Genomic DNA, 17,673 nt, shown 5'->3' with positions numbered 1-17,673 from the left:
TGTGTGTCTGTCAGTCTCTCTCTGATTCCCTCCCCTCACTCCCTCTCTGTTCCTCTCTCTGTCTGTCTGTCTCATTCACACACACACAAACACACACACACACACACTGTGGTCACCTTGTTGAGTGTTCCAATCACATTTCAAACACTCAACAAGGTGACCACAGTGTGTGTGTGAGTGAGACAGACAGACAGAGAGAGGAACAGAGAGAGGGAGTGAGAGAGGGAATCAGAGAGAGACTGACAGAGACGAATCAGAGAGGTACTTTTAACTACCTGGCAGCGGCGTTTTGGCTTGGGGGGCTCCTCAGAACTTCCCAAGACTTCGGAGGGAAGTTTACAGCCCTCCCTCGGAACGCTTCGGAGGGAAGCTTCTTCAAAAGTCCTGGCGAGTGACAAGAAGTCTCCCAGGCTTTAATTTGCCGAGCTGTGCGCACGCGCCTGTTTTCCACGCCGTGGAGCAGCGGCGAGATTCTGCGCGGCGAGCGATGATTCCGGGGGCCATCCGGGAAGATGAGGAACGCGAGGGGGGACCCTGCCCCCCCACTGATGGCCCCCGGAATCATCGCTTGCCGCCCAGAATCTCGCCGCTGCTCCACGCCGTGGAAAACAGGCGCGCGTGTACAGCTCGGCAAATTACAGCCTGGGAGACTTGTCTCGCCGGGGTTTTGCAGAAGCTTCCCTCCGAAGCCCGAGAGGAGGGAGGGAAGCGGGCGCCCGGCACACAGAAGAGCCAGATTAAAATGTTTAAAGAGCCGCATTTGGCTCGCGAGACGCGGCTTGCCGACCACTGGCTTAAGACATAGCAGAAACTTTGATAGAATAGAATACAATAGAATAACAGAGTTGGAAGGGACCTTGGAGGTCTTCTAATCCAACCCCCTGCTTAGGCAGGAAACCCTACCCCACTTCAGACAAATGGTTATCCAACATCTTCTTAACATTTTCCAGTGTTGGAGCATTCACAACTTCTGGAGGAAAGCTGTTCCACTGATTAATTGTTCTAACTGTCAGGAAATTTCTCCTCAGTTCTAAGTTGCTTCTCTCCTTGATTAGTTTCCACTCATTGCTTCTTGTTCTACCCTCAGGTGCCTTGGAGAATAGCTTGACTCCCTCTTCTTTGTGGCAACCCCTGAGATATTGGAACACTGCTATCATGTCTCCCCTAGTCCTTCTTTCTCTTAAGCGAGACATACCCAGTTCCTGCAACCGTTCTTCATATGTTTTAGTCTCCAGTCCCCTAATCATCTTTGTTGCTCTTCTCTGCATTCTTTCTAGAGTGCAATTCTTGTTTAATGCTAACTTTGCTTAAACATTTTGTGGGCTAGATTGTTATACCACTCTAGCCCTTTAGTTACTTTAATATTCTTGATATCAGCTTTGTGAGGTACTCCAGATATGAAACACAACAAGATGGGTTTATGCAACTTTATTTGTAATGTTACATTAACAAAACCTTCAAAGTCAAGAAACATTTCTCCCTGTCCCCTTTACAGGGAGGGGAGGAGAGAAACTAGAGAGGGTCTCTTTTAAGCCCCTAACCCCATCCCCATTCCTGTTGCAAGTCACTCCCACATATCATTACAAGTGGTGAATTTTCCAAAAATAGATAAACTAACAAATTTATTATTTTAAATTTGGCTGCGATTATTTGGCTGGTTTATAATTTAATTTATTATAGTGTATAATTTTTGTGTATAGTGCAAATCAGTGGTGGGTTTCAAAAAATTTTAGAACCTATTCTGTAGGTGTTGCCTGTTTTATGGGAGTGGTTCAGCGGTCATGTTACCAGGTGGGCATGACCAACTTGGAAAATGTGGTGAAACTCACTTAACAACACTCTTGCTTAGCAACCAAAATTTTGGGCTCAATTGTGGTCATAAGTTCTCTTTTTCTTTCTTTCTTTCTCTCTCTCTCTCTTTCCTTCTTTCCTTTTGTCTCTCTCTCCCTTTTTCTTTCTTTCTTTCTTTCATCTCTCTCTCCTACTTTCTTTTTTCTTTCTTCCTTTCTTTCTCTTTCTCTCTTTCTCTTTCCCTCTCACTCTCTTTCTCTCTCCCTCCCTCTGTGTGTGTGTCTATCTGTCTCTCACTCACTCTCTCTGTGTGTCTCTCTCTATCTGTCTCTATCTCTCTCTCCCCCCTCTCTCTGTGCCTCTCCCTGTCTGTCTGATTCTCTCACTCACACACACACACACACAGACACACACACACATACTGTGGTCACCTTGTTGAGTATTCCAATCACATTTGAAACACTCAACAACTGGCCTGTATTTATGTTTTTTGCAGCATTCTGCAATCATAGGACCAAAATATATGGTTAATAGTACCTGGCAGTGGCGTTTTTCCCTGGGGGGCTCCGCAGAACATCCAAAGACAGATGCCACCACATCTGCCCTCTTCGGGGATAGGTCCTCTTCAGAAGGATGAGGCCCCACTGGCCCCCTCGGGTTCCTCGTCTTCCGGCCGCAGCCCCACACCGTGGAAAAGATAAGTGCGCTCATGCCCCGCACAATTACAGGCCCAGAGAGGGAAGCCTCTGCACAAGCCTCTGCACACACGCCTATGTTTTCCATGAGAGGTTGCGGATGGGCTCCGGAGTTGCTCCATGCCGTGGAAAACATAGGCGCCTGTGCACACACTGCACAATTACAGCCCCTGAGAGCAGAGACTCTCGGAGGGAAGCCAGGGGCAGCTGGGTCCCTCGTCCTCAGAGGGAGGGAGGGCCAGTTGGGAGAGGGGCTTTGGTCCTGCTGCTTCTCACGGATGGAGCTTAACTGTCCCGCGGTGAAGATTCCGTCCCTCATGCCAGAGCTTTCATAATGGCGGGAACTTGTTCTCACTCACCCGGCTTGTGCAGAGGCTTCTCTCTCAGGGCCTGTAATTGTGCGGGGCATGCGTGCACCTATCTTTTCCAAGATGTGGGGCCGCAGCTGGAAGACAAGGAATGCGAGGGGGACCATGGAGGCCTTGTCCTTCTGAAGAGGACCTATCCCCGAAGAGGGCAGATGTGGTGGCATTGGTCTTGGGATGTTCTGCGGAGCCCCCCCAGGGAAAAATGCCACAGAGGATGGCTTTTTAACCAGGCGGCTGTCAGAGAGAAGAAGGCAGTGCATGCCGTGGGCTTGTGCAACAGCCGAATCCTCGCCTGCTGTTCCTTCTGCTGCTGCTGCACAAGCCCACGTGGCATGCACTGCCCTCTTCTCTCTGACAGCCACTTCGTTTCCAATTGGGGGGGAAGAAATCCATCTTTTCCGTTCCTCTCCATGGATCCCCGCCCCAATTGGAAACGAGGCAGCTGTGAAAGACAAGGGAGCGCGACCCACGCGGCGTGTACTAACAGCAAAAGAAGGAACAGGAGGGGAGTTTGGCTGTTTGAAAAACCCCGCGTGGAACTCCTCTCCTGTTCTTTCTTTTGCTGTTTGTACATGCTGCATTGGGGCGCACTGCCTTGTCTTTCACAGCCGCCTCATTCCCAGTTGGGGCAGGGGGCCATGGAGAGGGATGGAAAAGATGGATTTCTCCCCCCCCCAATTGGAAACGAGGCAGCTGTCAAAGACAAGGAAGCGTGACCCGCGTGGTTTGTTCAAACAGCAGAAGAAGGAGCAGGAGGGGAGGATTATTTGGACAAGCCCACAGGTGTGCGCTGCTCTCTCCTCTAATAGCCGCCTCATTTCCAATGAAGGGGGTGGGGAATCCATGTGATTTCTTCCCTCTGTGATTCCCCACCCTCCCTCCACGCATCTGCCAGCCAAAACCTCCTGGAAGACTTCTGCTAGCGGGCGAGTGGGCTGGGGCAGACCAGGGGAGGGACCGTTCTGGTACCGGGCCCCAGAAGCCCCAGTACAGGAAGGCACACTAAATTCTTTCAACCGGTATGCGCATACCGGACAGAACCCACTGAAACCCACTTCTGGTGCAAATGCAGAAGATGGATTTATTTACTTATCAGGTAATGTCTATTGTATAAATCCAGAAACTGGTAGGTTCTGTGGCTCTAGCCACTGTATCACAACTTCCCCCAAAATGAAACAGGTTCTCTCAATAGGTTTAGGGCTTAGTGGAACAATCAATCAATCAATCAAACAAACAGAATACAGCTGAAAGAGACCTTGGAGATCTTCTAATCCAACCCTCTGCTCAAGCAGGAGACCTTATATCCATTATGGCGAACCTATGTCACATGTGCCAGAGGTGGCATTCAGACACCTCTCTGTGGGCATCTCCAGCTCCTCTTCTGGTTCCCCGCGCATGCATGCGCACCAGCCAGCTGGTCTTTGGGTTTCCGGCACTCCGGTGTACGCGAAGACCTGCTGGCCGGCACACATGCACCTGCCGGAAACCCGAAGAACCGGTGGCCAGCTCACATATGTGCACTGGCCAGGTGATCTTTGGATTTCCAGTACTCCAGCGTGTGTGTGTACATATGCATACACGCACTTTCCAATTTAAGCACTCAGTGCCGAAAAGAAATATAGGGGATAAAAGTGAGAATTGTTTAAACCTATTACCTCCAGAAGTGGTGAATGCTCCAACACTGGAAGTTTTTAAGAAGAAATTGGACAACCATTTATAGGGTTTCCTGCCTGAGCAGGTCGTTGGACTAGAAGACCTCCAAGCTCCATCCCAACTTTGTTATTCTATTCTTTTCTAAAATTACTTGTTCAACCATTTATGTCTTATTTTCACTGGGGCCAGACAAAAATTGCCTCCTGCATAGCTAATAGCGGGTTATAAATCCTGGAGAGATAATTCAAATAAAATTGTTCCTGTTTTACTTTTCCAAATATAGTGCCTGCTTTCCAAAACCCTTTTAGCCATAGTCCCAAGCTAATATCAAGCAACGCAATAGACAAATTTATTTTGAGAACCGAATTAGAGTACAAGCTTGAAAATAAATTTCTTAAGGATTCTTCCCTGCAGGAAACAGAAAGATAGTTTGCTTGCATGTTTGTGTAGCCAAAAAACAGATTTTGGCATGAATTTATCTACAGATGCACTGATTTGTTAGCATGATAATTGCTTGATCATCATGCTTTTAGCTGTCAGAAAGGGCATATGTAATAAGCAGGTGGGCTTTCAAACATAATCAACCACATTAAATTTTAAAAAATTGAGACCTTGTAACATGCATTAGAGGTGACTTTTCCTGAGCTTTGTGCCTGTTTTTTTTATTATTTTGTTATTCTGCTAGCTGAACGGACTAGTAAGATATTCATTGGAATGACTCACACAAATTGGCTCCCACCAGTTGAAAGTGGGAAGGGGTTGTGAGAGAGAAAAAGGTTTTAAAAACCACTGGTATAAGGAATATAAAAGGTGGTTTTGCTTTAATTCATTTCCTAAGTACAATTGATTCCTGGCTCGCTTAAATCACAAACACTAGATGATCGTCAGTATGGGGACAATGTAAAAGAGATGGGAGTTCTGGCCATGCCCTCTGAGGTCAGACACAACACTGATGCAGGCGTCAGTGAAATTGAGTTTGACATCCCTATCCTGGAGAAAAGAGAAAGCAGCCTTGGAAAACTTGGCATCAAATACTTGAGGAAGATCTTAAGATATTTTTTTTTACATTTTTTAAATTGAATGAACATTAAAAACATTGGACATAGGGTGATCTTTCTGGCTTTGTCATTTCCATACATATTTTAACATAACAACACAATTTCTACTTATCGGACATAGCTACATTCATCTTATTGACATATCCTTTATCCTCCTTTGTATATTTATCTGTGTACTATCCATTTTCAATTTTAAAATCCTCAAAATATTCTATTCCGACTCCTTTTCCTCATTTCCAGCCATTGAAATTCCAAATTTCATAATATTCTGCCTCACCTCTATTTTTGATTTCTAGTGTCAGTCTGTCCATTTCTGCACAGATCAAAATTTTCTTTATTACATCTTCTTCGAGGGGGCATCTCTGTTTTTTTCCAATTTTGCACATATATCAATCTTGCTACGGTATATGCAGCATTAAATATGTCATTCCTTTACTATATTTTTCTTTTATTATTCCTAATAGGAATAGTTCTGGTTTTAAATCTACCTTTGGATCTAACATCTCTTCCAACCATGTCTTTATCTGACGCCAAAAATCCTTGGCTTTTGTACGTAACCATCACATATGATGAAAAGATCCTAAAGCCAAGTTACATTTGGATCTTAAGGTTATTAAGGTCCCTTGGGATAATGCCGAAGATACTGCAAAAGATCAAAAACTACTGGAAAACAGTTGTTGCTCAATGTGCTTTGGACACAACCTGATGATGATGATGATGATAACCATGGGATTGTGCAATAGTCATGAGTATGAAAAATGATCACAGCTCACTTTTTTCAATGCCGTTGTAATTTTGAACAGTCACTCATTGAATGTAAGTGGAGGACTACCTGTAATGCTGACAGGAACCTCAAGGTATGCAAAGGCAGCCATTGTTTGTTTATATCCTTTGGGGCTTCATGGACAAACAGGGTTTCACTATTACGATCAAAATAATGTCTATTTGAAAGACATTTCCTTTTAAAAACCCGATTGTCAACAAAGCCACTTTTTTGGCTTTCTCCACCATCCAGCTCTGAATACCCCTTATGCAAATTCAGTTTTTCTCTCATTTGGTGACTCACATGCCATTGAATCGTAATTTCCCTGTTTGTTTAGTCTGAACTGTTGAAATCCCAGCCACAACTAATATGAGGATTTTTTAAAAAAAATGATGGTATAGGTCAGTGAAAACTAACCTTTTCGGCACCGAGTGCGTGTGCGCATATGGGTGCACCGGAAAGCAGAAGAGCAGTTCCCTGGCACACATGCATGCACCAGAAACCAGCAACTCGGTTTCCCAGCATGCACATGCGCTCCGGGGTGCTGCTCTTGTAGTTTCCGGTGCTCCTGTGGGTGCAAAGACAAGTTGGGCCATGCGCATGCACGCACTGGAATCTGGAAGAGCAATAGGCAACGGCTGGTGTGTCCAGAGAGATGGCTCTGCGTGCCACATCCGGCACGTGTGCCATAGGTTTGCCATCACGGGTATAGGTAAATCTCTTAAGGGAGATGGACGATTTAGAAATATCGAATATACATAAATAAAAATAAAATGAAAAAACGCATCATGAAATTTTCTCATCATTGTTTCCTTAACTGGCTATGGACATAAGAAGCCATCTGTTCTCAGTAATTTTTGAATAAAAGGAGCAATTTATCCATTACATTAATACCCGATTTTCAAATTTGAGGCATATTAAATATGCATTTAGGGTATTCATCTTTGTAATTATGGCAATTTATGGATTACACATGCAAATTTCTAATTATTTGACTGCAGGGTGCTTATCTTATTTGAAGCATAAAACTATTATAATAGGATATGAGAGGAAAAGATCTAATAGTTTTGCTTTAGAGTCCCTATTTGTGATGTTGTGTTGTGTAGCTTAGAGCTGACAATTGTTTAATCACAGCAGACTAATGGAAAAAGATACTTTGTTCCGTTCTGTGCCAGAGTTTGATCACCATTATTGGACAATAATCTTTCCATCTGGCACAAAATAATTGACTCGCCTTTTGAAGTGTTTATTCTTTCTTCAGTACATTTCCACTATCACATTTTTACTTCAAACTTAAATGGTCGCTCCTGGGAGGTAGTCTTGGTTAAAATAAATTATTGGGTGCAGCACCCATAGCTTGGCTGCCAAAATTCAGAAGACCACTTGATGGCAGTTAAGAGTTAGGTTTTTCTATGTATCTCTCCTGCCACCTGGTGGTCATCCAGGTTTTGCACCCCAGTTCTGTCGGGTTGGGTTTGCAATGACAGAATCTTGGGTTTTAATTTTTATTTGCATTTCCAAGTGTATGTAAAATGTAAGTAGAATATAAAAAAGAGTGTTTGGTTCATAGCTAGGATGTAGAAAGAATGGTATTTATATGTATACTTTTTGCCTAATTTTATATTAGCTACATGTATTCAGGCAATTCATAATATGGAGCAGTGGTAGAAAACATACATCGCATTCCCATCTTACAAATGTTCCTCACTACTTAAGGAAAAAGAAATAGATGACAGTTTGGGATGTTATGTTGAGTAGTGACCTAGGCTGCATGCTGTATTGGAATTGTACTAACAAAAATTGCAATGGTATGTGGGAATGACCTTGGAAGACGGGGATGGGGTACACAGCCCACAACTACATAATGGTCAGAGAAAGAGACTTTGAAATGAACTTCCCTAACTTTTCATGCTGGGAAAAAAAGACAGTGGAAGATTTGCGCTATCATACTTGCAAGATTCTGTTAATCTAACCTTGAATATAGTTTAAATTACCATGTTTCCCCAAAAATAAGACAGGGTCTTATTTTCTTTTGACCCCCAAAATAAGCACTTGGCCTTATTTTTGGGGAGGTCTTATTATTTTTGAGGTGCAGGAGGCAGCGAGCGTGATCACCTCATGGCTGCTGCTGTGTTGTAATATTTTTGGGGAGGGCTTATTTTCAGGGAGGGTTTATTTTAGCGCATGCACTCAAAAGCCCTGGGCTTATTATCCAGGGAGGGCTTATTTTCAGGGAAACAGGGTACATGAAGTAAAATTTGCCCAACCGGTTGTATTTTCTGTCTACCAGGGAAAACTGTGATATTTGTATGGATACTATGATAGGATCAAACAATATTTAATAATTGTTACATTATACACTGCTTTGTCTTTGTTTTGTTTTGTTTTACTTGGAAATGGGAAGTTAAAATGTTTACAAATCTATGAAGATGGCAGAAATTATGTATTTTGCATTATATTTATTGCTTGTGTTTGTGTATAGAAAAATGCATATATTGTGTAATGTATGTGTAGAGAACAAGATAGTTGGAGTGAATATAGTCAGATCAAGAAACAATTAAGAATAATTAATTCTAAACAATTAAGAATAAAAGAGGGAAAGTGAAAATGAAGATGATGGAGATGACAATCAGAATAACAGAATTGGAAGGGACCTTGGAGGTCATCTAGTCCAACCCCCTGCTCAAGCAGAAAACCATTTTCAGACAAATGGCTGTCCAATCTCTTCTTTAAAATCTCCAATGTTGGAGTACCCACATTTTCATTTTGTCATGAAGCTAAACAAGGGGCCAGCAGCAGAGAAGTTAAAAATAGAAGTAATGACCAGATTTAGGATGCAAATGCTAGAAGGATAAGCTTTGTGAAAATGGTAACACTTAAATGGCAATGATCATGGTATGTTGAATTAAATTCTATATATCTTGGTGTCAAAGAAAAAAAATGAATGAGAAGAAAAGAATAAATGTTGAAAAATGGCAAGGCTGCAGGTGTAGCTGGTGTAGCTGGAGAAATGTTGAAATATGTACTGTGTGTATTTTTCTTTTCGAGTGGTTGTTCAGCAATGTGTGCAAAGAGTACCACCTACTACAACTTCTTCTGGAACAGGAGGCTCTCCTGAGAGTCATTCATGCCCTCTTGTTTGGAATATTGCAATGGGGCTGACCTTGAAGAGGTCATTTGGAAGATTAACCACTACATGATCTTTTAGTCCCAATTGTTGATACCTTTCCAACAAGTTCAAATAGTGCAGACTACTCTGTATTCCTTCTCTTAGGAAATGTCATCCCAGGACGAGGGAAGTAGGTCATCTCAGTAGCTGCCTCCCATGTCCCAAGAATCTCAATAGCTCCTACCCTGTTGGTTTTTAGGAAGATCGTAAAAACTTGGCAATAAAGCACTTCTCATGACTAGGACTACTCTGTCCGGTTATCAAATTCATTTTCCTGAAATGTTAACTTTTCTCTACAGATGTCTATGGACCTTCTCAGTCATCCAGGTCATGGTTGTCCCAAAGATGCTTTTCCAAAAGGCAACTGGACTTCCTTCGTTTTTCCTTGAAAACGTTTTTTTCTTCTCCCTTCAAGAAATTCGAAGCTGAAGAAGCTTCTTGGATGAGAAGCAAAACCTTATCAAGGAAAAACCAAGAAAGTCCATTTGCCTTTTGGAAAAAGCACCCTTGGGATTTTCTCTCTAGATGTTCTCTCTCTCTCCAGGTCACTTGGCAAACGTTGAGACAATGTGTGCTGCAATTTTAAGCAAAGCTCCTTCCCTTTTTGAAGAGTTTGACTTAAAGCTTCATAACAATTTCTTGTGCAACCTCTTAAGTTTTCTTTCCTTGCTTTTTGTTCCTTCAAGGTGTACAAGGGAGACGAGACAACGTACCAAATCTCAGGCCTTCAGGTGAATACAGATTATCGATTCCGAGTGTGTGTTTGCCGCCGATGCTTGGATACCTCACAAGAACTCAATGGACCTTTCAGCACTTCTGTTGCCTTTATTCTCCAGCGGAGTGAGCTCATGCTTACTGGGGAACTGGGAAGAACCGATGACCCCAAGACTAAATGTATGATGCCTTCTGATGAACAGTTTGCAGCCCTCTTAGTCCTTGGCTTTGCAAGCGTCTCCATCTTATTTGCTTTTATACTACAGTATTTGTTTATGAAGTAGAGAGTTCAACACAAGTATTTGAGGTATCGTTTTAATTAATGCTTCATACTATAATCAATATGTTTTATTCAGATAGTCCTCTTTATTTTTTCAGTGCATTTGTTTCTGGTTTATCGTTGTTTTTTTTTTAAAGGGTGACGGGGGATGGGAGGGAATGACAGTCCTATTTAGAAAATAAAAATCGACGTTCAGGTGCACCTTTTGGACATTCAAGGTTAGGAAATGGTTCAATATATCTAAGCCAGAGACCAAAACAAATATTTTAACATTTGGATGTTCTGTTCCCTGCTCCTATGATTTTATTCACTTACTCGTTTTTATTTTTAATTTTCGGAATGTAGAAATGTAACCAGTTTGCCTTCACGTTTTTGACTTAGTGCTAAACTTGTTGCAGTCTTTAAGTTGCAAGTTTATTACATTAGAGTAACCGCTTTAAGCTCCTCTGAATCTGCAAGATTTAACCATCATTATGTAGTAGCATTGCAGCTAAGCATTCCTCAATGCATTTGTTGCACAAGTCATTAATTATAAATATCACATACAATATTCACTACATGTATTTTCTCCTCAACCCTCATACCGCCAGTTTTGCATTGTTTTTGCGTTATCCCCATATGGGGAGGGGGAAAATTAATCTCAATTATGTAATCAACTATATTTTTAGCACATTTCAATCCCGATAATTTATCTTGCAACCTAAAGTCTTCTTTGAATTGTAAATGTTTTATTCAAGCTGTTTGCGCACTATAAATTCCTGTATATCAAATCTGATAGCCAGATAGCTTTTATCGATGGAAAAGCATTACCGTTTCTACCATTTTCTTTATTTTATAGCAGTAATTTTAAGAGGGCATTGTGCAATAGTTATTCCCCGTGTCCAGCTGTTTTTATTTTGTTTAAAGAAAAGCTGCTTTTAACTAGTTTGTTTGCCTTTGTATATAAACTTACTTTTTAATCCAATCACTAGATTTGTTATATTCATCGTGATCTTATGTGATTATAACTGGCAAAAGCTTGCTTGCCTTTGCTATTTAAATTAGAGTATTACCTTTTACCATAAGCAAACACTCAATCAGCCTTGTTAAGAAAAGGGTCCAACTGCATTTCAGTTTTGGAAAAAACATAGTAAACTCATACAGGCATCTCAGATGCTAAATACTGTAATTAGAGCTGATATGAAAAGGTGCCATTTCTTCCATCTCCTCCTCCTCCTCCTCCTCCTCCTTTCTTCTTAATGGCATCTCCTATTACAAACCATGTCATGTAATATCCATTCATTTCCCTCTTCAACTTCATTAGCTGCTGCCTTCAGAAGTGACGGTGGGAGGGAGACCATAGTTCACATGACAACACACTACGTGTACTGTCCTAACAAAGCAAAAGAAGCATAACGGTGCTGTGTTGCAAAGCATCAACCGCAAGCATTATTGATATTTCCAGCAATGCCTCTGAGACGTTCTCCAGAACTCCATTGACTGGCTGGTGGCTACTGTTGGCTTTATCTTCTGGCAATTGGACGTGTGTGAATGCCTTTTATTACACACTCAAAATTCCAGAAATGCTCACTAGCCCTCAAATTTTGGAGATTCCTGTCGTAGCCATAGCCAAAGGGGAAAAGACAAGGAGGAGATGTGGAGCAGCTGGTTTCAGCAGCAGCTGCAGTCTTGACAACCAGCTCTAGATTCAACTGTGTTCAGATCATAAGGGTAGGGTGGGGTCCATTGCAAACTTAGTGTTCTTCCTGAATGGGACGTTGCATGTGCTTTTACATCGATTGCCAAGGCACATTCATTCAGTCCATCAAAACCCTTGGTGGTTCTTGTTGATTTAAGGGGGAAAAAAACACCTTTGAATCATTGGGTTATTTTTATGACGTCTAAGTGCCTCAGGGATGTTGAGCAGGAGGTGTAAAGTAAATTCTACATAGAAATGCATAGAGCTGTAATCCACTAGGAATCTCTCCAAAATAGTGTTGTTACAATTGGTGAAGCATTGCTACATAACTCTGTTCACTTCAATCAAACAGAGGTGCACAACAATACGTTCCCAACCCACAAAGACTCATAAAAGCCCCCCCCCCCCTCCCCGGCAGATATTTTCAATGTTATTTTTTTAAGTACCAGAATGGGGAGGGACTGGGGAGTCGTCATATCAGCTCTATTTAATTTTTAAGTCAATTGAAATAAACCGTGCAGCCTTTCCTTAAAAGCCTGTGCAGGAAAAACAAAAATGCGAATCCATCGGTTCCTATTCTAGCTCTGCGTGAATTGGAAGAGTTCTCGTGAATTGTGTCCCAGACTTTGTGTACTCTTGCATTCAAACAAACAAATAGTTCTGTATATATTTTTTTAATCTTCTTTGGGTTTGGCTTGCATTGAACTTTTTTTTTTGGTCTTCTCTTTTGCTATGACACAAGGCAGCGCGATGGCTCAGTGGTTAAGATGCCGGGTTTGTTGGCTGGAAAGCCAACATTCCGGGTTTGAGACCCGAGCATCCCGCAACGGGGTGAGTACCCATCTTTGCCTGGCTCCTGCCCACCTAGCAGTTCGAAAGCCTGCAAATGCAAGTAGATAAATGGGTACCACTTCGGTGGGGAGGAAACGGTGCTCTGCGACGTCATGCTAACCGCATGACCGCGGAAATGTCTTCGGACAGCGCTGGCTCAACAGCCTTGAAACGGAGATAAGTACCACCCCCTATAGTTGGCAACAACTAGCAGAGTTAAAATCTGCAGGGACTGCTTTCCTTCCTTTCTTTGCTATGAGACAGTGTCCTGTATTATTCATTCATTCCCATAGCCAAAGTAATGGGGAAACCAATATTATTTTTGTTTTAGGATTATTTATACTATATACTGCATTCAGTACTTTAAAATGCCAATTAAAGTGCAATCTCATTATTTATTGTAAAATAAAAAATAAAAAGTGTACTTATGTACTAAATCTCTCCCCTTATCCCCCCTCTGACCCCCTAGCAGCATACTATTTTTTTTTTCCTATTTTGTTTTATGTAAGTATAATTTAGGTAAAATATTTTCATTCCCCAGCACCATTCCTAGTATTAACCTTCTTATAGTATATTGTATGTTTAAAAACGGGAGGTTTTATGAATTGCCAAAAAAGAAGAAGAAGAAATAAATGTACCCATTATTTCCTCCACGCAAATAAACAACCTTGCGGGGACCATATCCATTCCATCTACGGTACATTAAAAACAATCATCTTCAAAGTTTACATGTAGCCAAAAATAAATAAATCATAAGCATCTTTTGAAATAATAGTTTGAAACTGATTATTCTGTGTGCCTCCCTTGATGTAGCAAACTAGTACAAAGGTTCTCTTTTTTTTTTTTTTTTCCTAATGTTAGTATGCATATTTGCCTAGCAAACAAATGATATTGAGCTATTTTCTTCTTTTTTAAATCTCCTCTTCACGTTTTGGCTCCAGTTTTGGCCTTGACAAATGTGGTATTGTTGTCGTTGTTTAATTCAACTGTATTCCTTTTTATATAATACTTGGTTGACTTTAAATATAAAATTATTTTTTAAAAAACGCTGGCAAAATTTTAAAGAATGTAGATAGCATTAACTGGGCTTTGATCTCATTTCAATCATCGGGAACAATTAACTAGGAGTCATTGGAAACCTGTTAGTTGTCGTGGCTCTGAAATCCTTTTCATTTTTCTGGATTGGGGGCAATCCGTTTAGAAAGCCACACCTTTGTGAAACAGTTGTTGTCATTTGTACGGTGCCTTGTGATTATCAGCCGTCATAACAATTCCTACCATTTTTGACTTGAGCAGAAACTTACCGTATTTTTCGGACTATAAGACGCACCCTTTTCCCTCAAAAAAGAGGGTGAAAATCTTATACACTGAATACAGCATTTTTGCCTCCCCAAAACCTGCCCCCTTCACCAAAATGGCTGTGCATAGCTTTTAGGAGGCTTCCAGGGAGCTGGGGAAGGCAGAAATGAGCAAAAAACAGGCCGGTTTTTTTGCTCGTTTTTCCCCCCCAGCCTCGAGGAGCACTCTTCAAGCCTCCTAAAAGCTATTTGTGCCCCTTTTTTTGGGGAAAAAAAAAAAACGGGCCGGTTTTTGCAAAACATGGACCATTTTTGGGAGGTCTGCAGAGTGCAAAAACTTTTTTTTAATTTGCCTCTTCAAAATCTTGGTGCATCTTATACTCCGAAAAATACAGTACTTACTGCATATGCTCTCAAAGTTTGCAGGCAAAGTCAATCATGTTGACTGGTTGTTGAGCTCGTTAGTTGGAAGTTTTCCCACTGATTTCAGTCGGGCTAATAAGAGTTGAACATAAGTCTGTCTGCAGGAAATGGAGGGAGATCCCCATCAGAGCAAATTGGCTCCCCTCAACACTTTGGTTTCAAGATCAATATTTTCTCTCCCTTATTTTTAAGGGAGGGAGTTAATTACACCAGCTGATCACGGTTGGGTTTCAAAAAATTTTACTACCGGTTCTGTGGGCATGACTTATTTTAATGGCCGTGGCTTGGGAAATTTATGTTTCAGATTGGAGATGGGAAATAAAATATGCTGTAAAACTTTTGTTTTTTTAAAGGCCAAAGAAAGCAGCAACCCGAGCCACGCCGAGCTGAACGCAGGAGAGCGGGAGGGTCCGAAGAGTGCATGGTTTTGTTTACTGCCTGTGAACTCCAGGGAGGGAGGCAGCAGCCGAGTGAGGAAACCAGGAATCTGCTGGCTTCTGAGCACCATGCTCATGAGTAAACTGCAGAGTAGAGGCAGCCGGCAGATCATTGCATGCCTACTTGCCTGCTTGCTCCCTCCCTCCAGCTCACAGGCAGCAAACAAAACTGCCACCTCCTGCTTCCATGCATTGAGGAGGCAGGGAGGCTCGATCCCACTTAGGAGGTGGTAGTTGCAAAGCCTCGGGGCTCCCTGAGCAGCCCATGCTGCTTACCTGTGTGTAGGCTCTAGGAGGTAGCTGTGTGGATACATGTGGTAAAGACGCGGCAGGGCGAATGTCAGACAAGCTGGTTCGGGGGCGTGGCCAGCCAGCCATCACTACCGGTACGGCGACCCCTGCCTAATCACCACTAGCCATTCTCCCGAACCGGGAGCAACCCACTTCTGCAGCTGATGGATTAGAATAATTTCCTCTTTTGAGGTAAAGTGTAGTCCTGTTGGGCTTTCACTAGGTGATGAAGGCATAGGGAGAGGGGGTATTTGTTGGGAGCTCCCCCGTGGATGCATATGTCTAACAGGTTGTGTTTTTGTTGAGTCTCAACGTAGTTTAAGTTGACTTTGTTTTAATGTCATTTTTTTTTCACTGCCCAGAGTTCCTCAGATAGATGGATAGCTATATAAATCCAATGGATAAATAAAGGTGAGGGTGATCAGGTGTGACATCTGTCACCCCATTGATTAGCCGGTTTCATTTGGCTGATCTGTCTGGCTAGGTGAGTGTCCCCTTCCTTCCTCATCATTCCATGCCTCTCTTTCCTGAAGCTGTGCTGGGTGGAACAGGACAACCATCCAAGATAGGAGCGTATCATCTTCAGCCAATAAACAAGCAAGGAGAAGGCTAGGGACATGGAGACCTCCCTCATTGTGGTCTCAGGTTTTGGCAGGCACCAATCTTGGGGGGATCATTTTGATCCTACCCAGAGTAAATTTCTCTTAAAGGACATCACTCTCCCCAGCAATAAGAAAGTTCACCCAATTTCTAGTGCTGTTGTGAACAGTTGTGAGGAGAACATAGGATAGCTTGTTTAATCCAGAGCCAATTATTTGTGTGTTTAGACAAAGAATGTCATTTTTGTGCAAGATTGAAGAAAAGTGATCTGAAGAAAGGTCAGATGTGTTTCATATTTTTATTGTAGTTTCCACATCTCCCCCATTTGTGCATACTTACCCTACACATGCCAAGGCATTTTAATTGCCAAGTTAGATTGATATCAGATATCATTGGTTATCTTGTAGTTCCTTTCCATACAGGACAATTTCTAATGCAGCCATTCTGTAAAAGAGATAATTCCACTCATTCCTGTTTCAATTTACATAACTGTCCATTTATGGAAAGAAAGAAAAATGCTTTCTATTATCTTGTATGTCTTTTCTGGCCCAGCCCCAGTCAGTATCGGCTGTGTGAAATCAACTTCCCTTATCCCCAGTTTTGTGTAAAGAAATTGTAAAAAAAAAAATACAATATGGGGAAAGTATTTTAAGAAGTTATTTAAGAAGAAAAAGAAACATTTTTATATTATCTGCCTTTGTCCTTTATGAACTTGAAATGTTGTAGTTTTCTAATCATGTTTTGTCAGCAACAATAGATGAGTACTCTCTGTTAATCATTGAAAAGTGCCCTAAAATTGAATGTTTCTGAACATTATTCTTGCACAAGTTAAATTGAAAAAGAAAATTAAAAGTTGTTTTTTTCTTTTTGTTTTGTTTTTTACCTCACTTGTAGGACATACATTCCAAGCTTTTCAACTTTGAAATAAATAATCATAAGTTTTCTTGTAAATTTTAACTATTTCATACGCATTGTATTAAAACTGCCATATCAATTTTAATGTATAGATTTTTGCAGATATTACGCTATGTATGTAAACTGTTATCTGTAGTGTATATGTAATATATTTATGCCCAATAAATGTTTTAATTCTTTCTTGATGGCCGAAGTTCTTTCCATGAAAATCTTTGCCCCTATAGAGGCTCAATTGGAGGATGTGTAAGAATTGCAAATATCAAAATTCCTAGCTAGCAGGATAGCAATATTAGGCAAGGTTATAAGTAATTATTTTCTCTGTGTAATGGTTATGCCAAAACCCACTCACAGTTTTATCACAAGCACAACTGGGACCAGAATTTCCATTGCTAAGCAAAATGGTTGTTAAGTGAGTTGCACCCAATTTTATGACCTCTTTTCTTTCATTGTTAAGTGAATCACTTCAACTGTTAAGTGAGTCACGTGATCTTTAATTAAATCCAACTTCCTCCCTTGATTTTGCTTGTTGGGAAGGTTGCAAATGGCAGATATGTGACCCTAAGATGCCACATCTATTACAATGCAACTGTTTGGATGCCGTGCATCCAAATTTTGATGATGGAATTGTGGGGATGCTGCAACAGTTGTTAAGTGTGAGGATCAATCATAAGTTTTTTTCATTGCTTGTTGTAATTTTAAAACAGTTGTT

At 41.5% G+C, this 17,673-nt stretch overlaps 1 protein-coding gene across 1 annotated transcript in view; it reads left to right on the top strand.

The window, feature by feature from the left end:
* Positions 1–17,143, top strand: part of FNDC3B (fibronectin type III domain containing 3B) — a 310,175-nt gene extending 293,032 nt beyond the window's left edge. The window contains 1 exon segment of the mRNA XM_081953443.1: positions 10,184–17,143. Within this exon segment, the coding sequence (XP_081809569.1) occupies positions 10,184–10,495 (312 nt within the window). The 3' untranslated portion in view covers positions 10,496–17,143.
* Positions 17,144–17,673: the final 530 nt, after the last annotated feature.

Source organism: Natrix helvetica, assembly GCF_964273705.1.
Source record: "Natrix helvetica genome assembly, chromosome: 5".
NCBI classification, from domain to species: domain Eukaryota; kingdom Metazoa; phylum Chordata; class Lepidosauria; order Squamata; family Natricidae; genus Natrix; species Natrix helvetica.
This window is presented reverse-complemented; position numbering and strand designations above follow the sequence as displayed.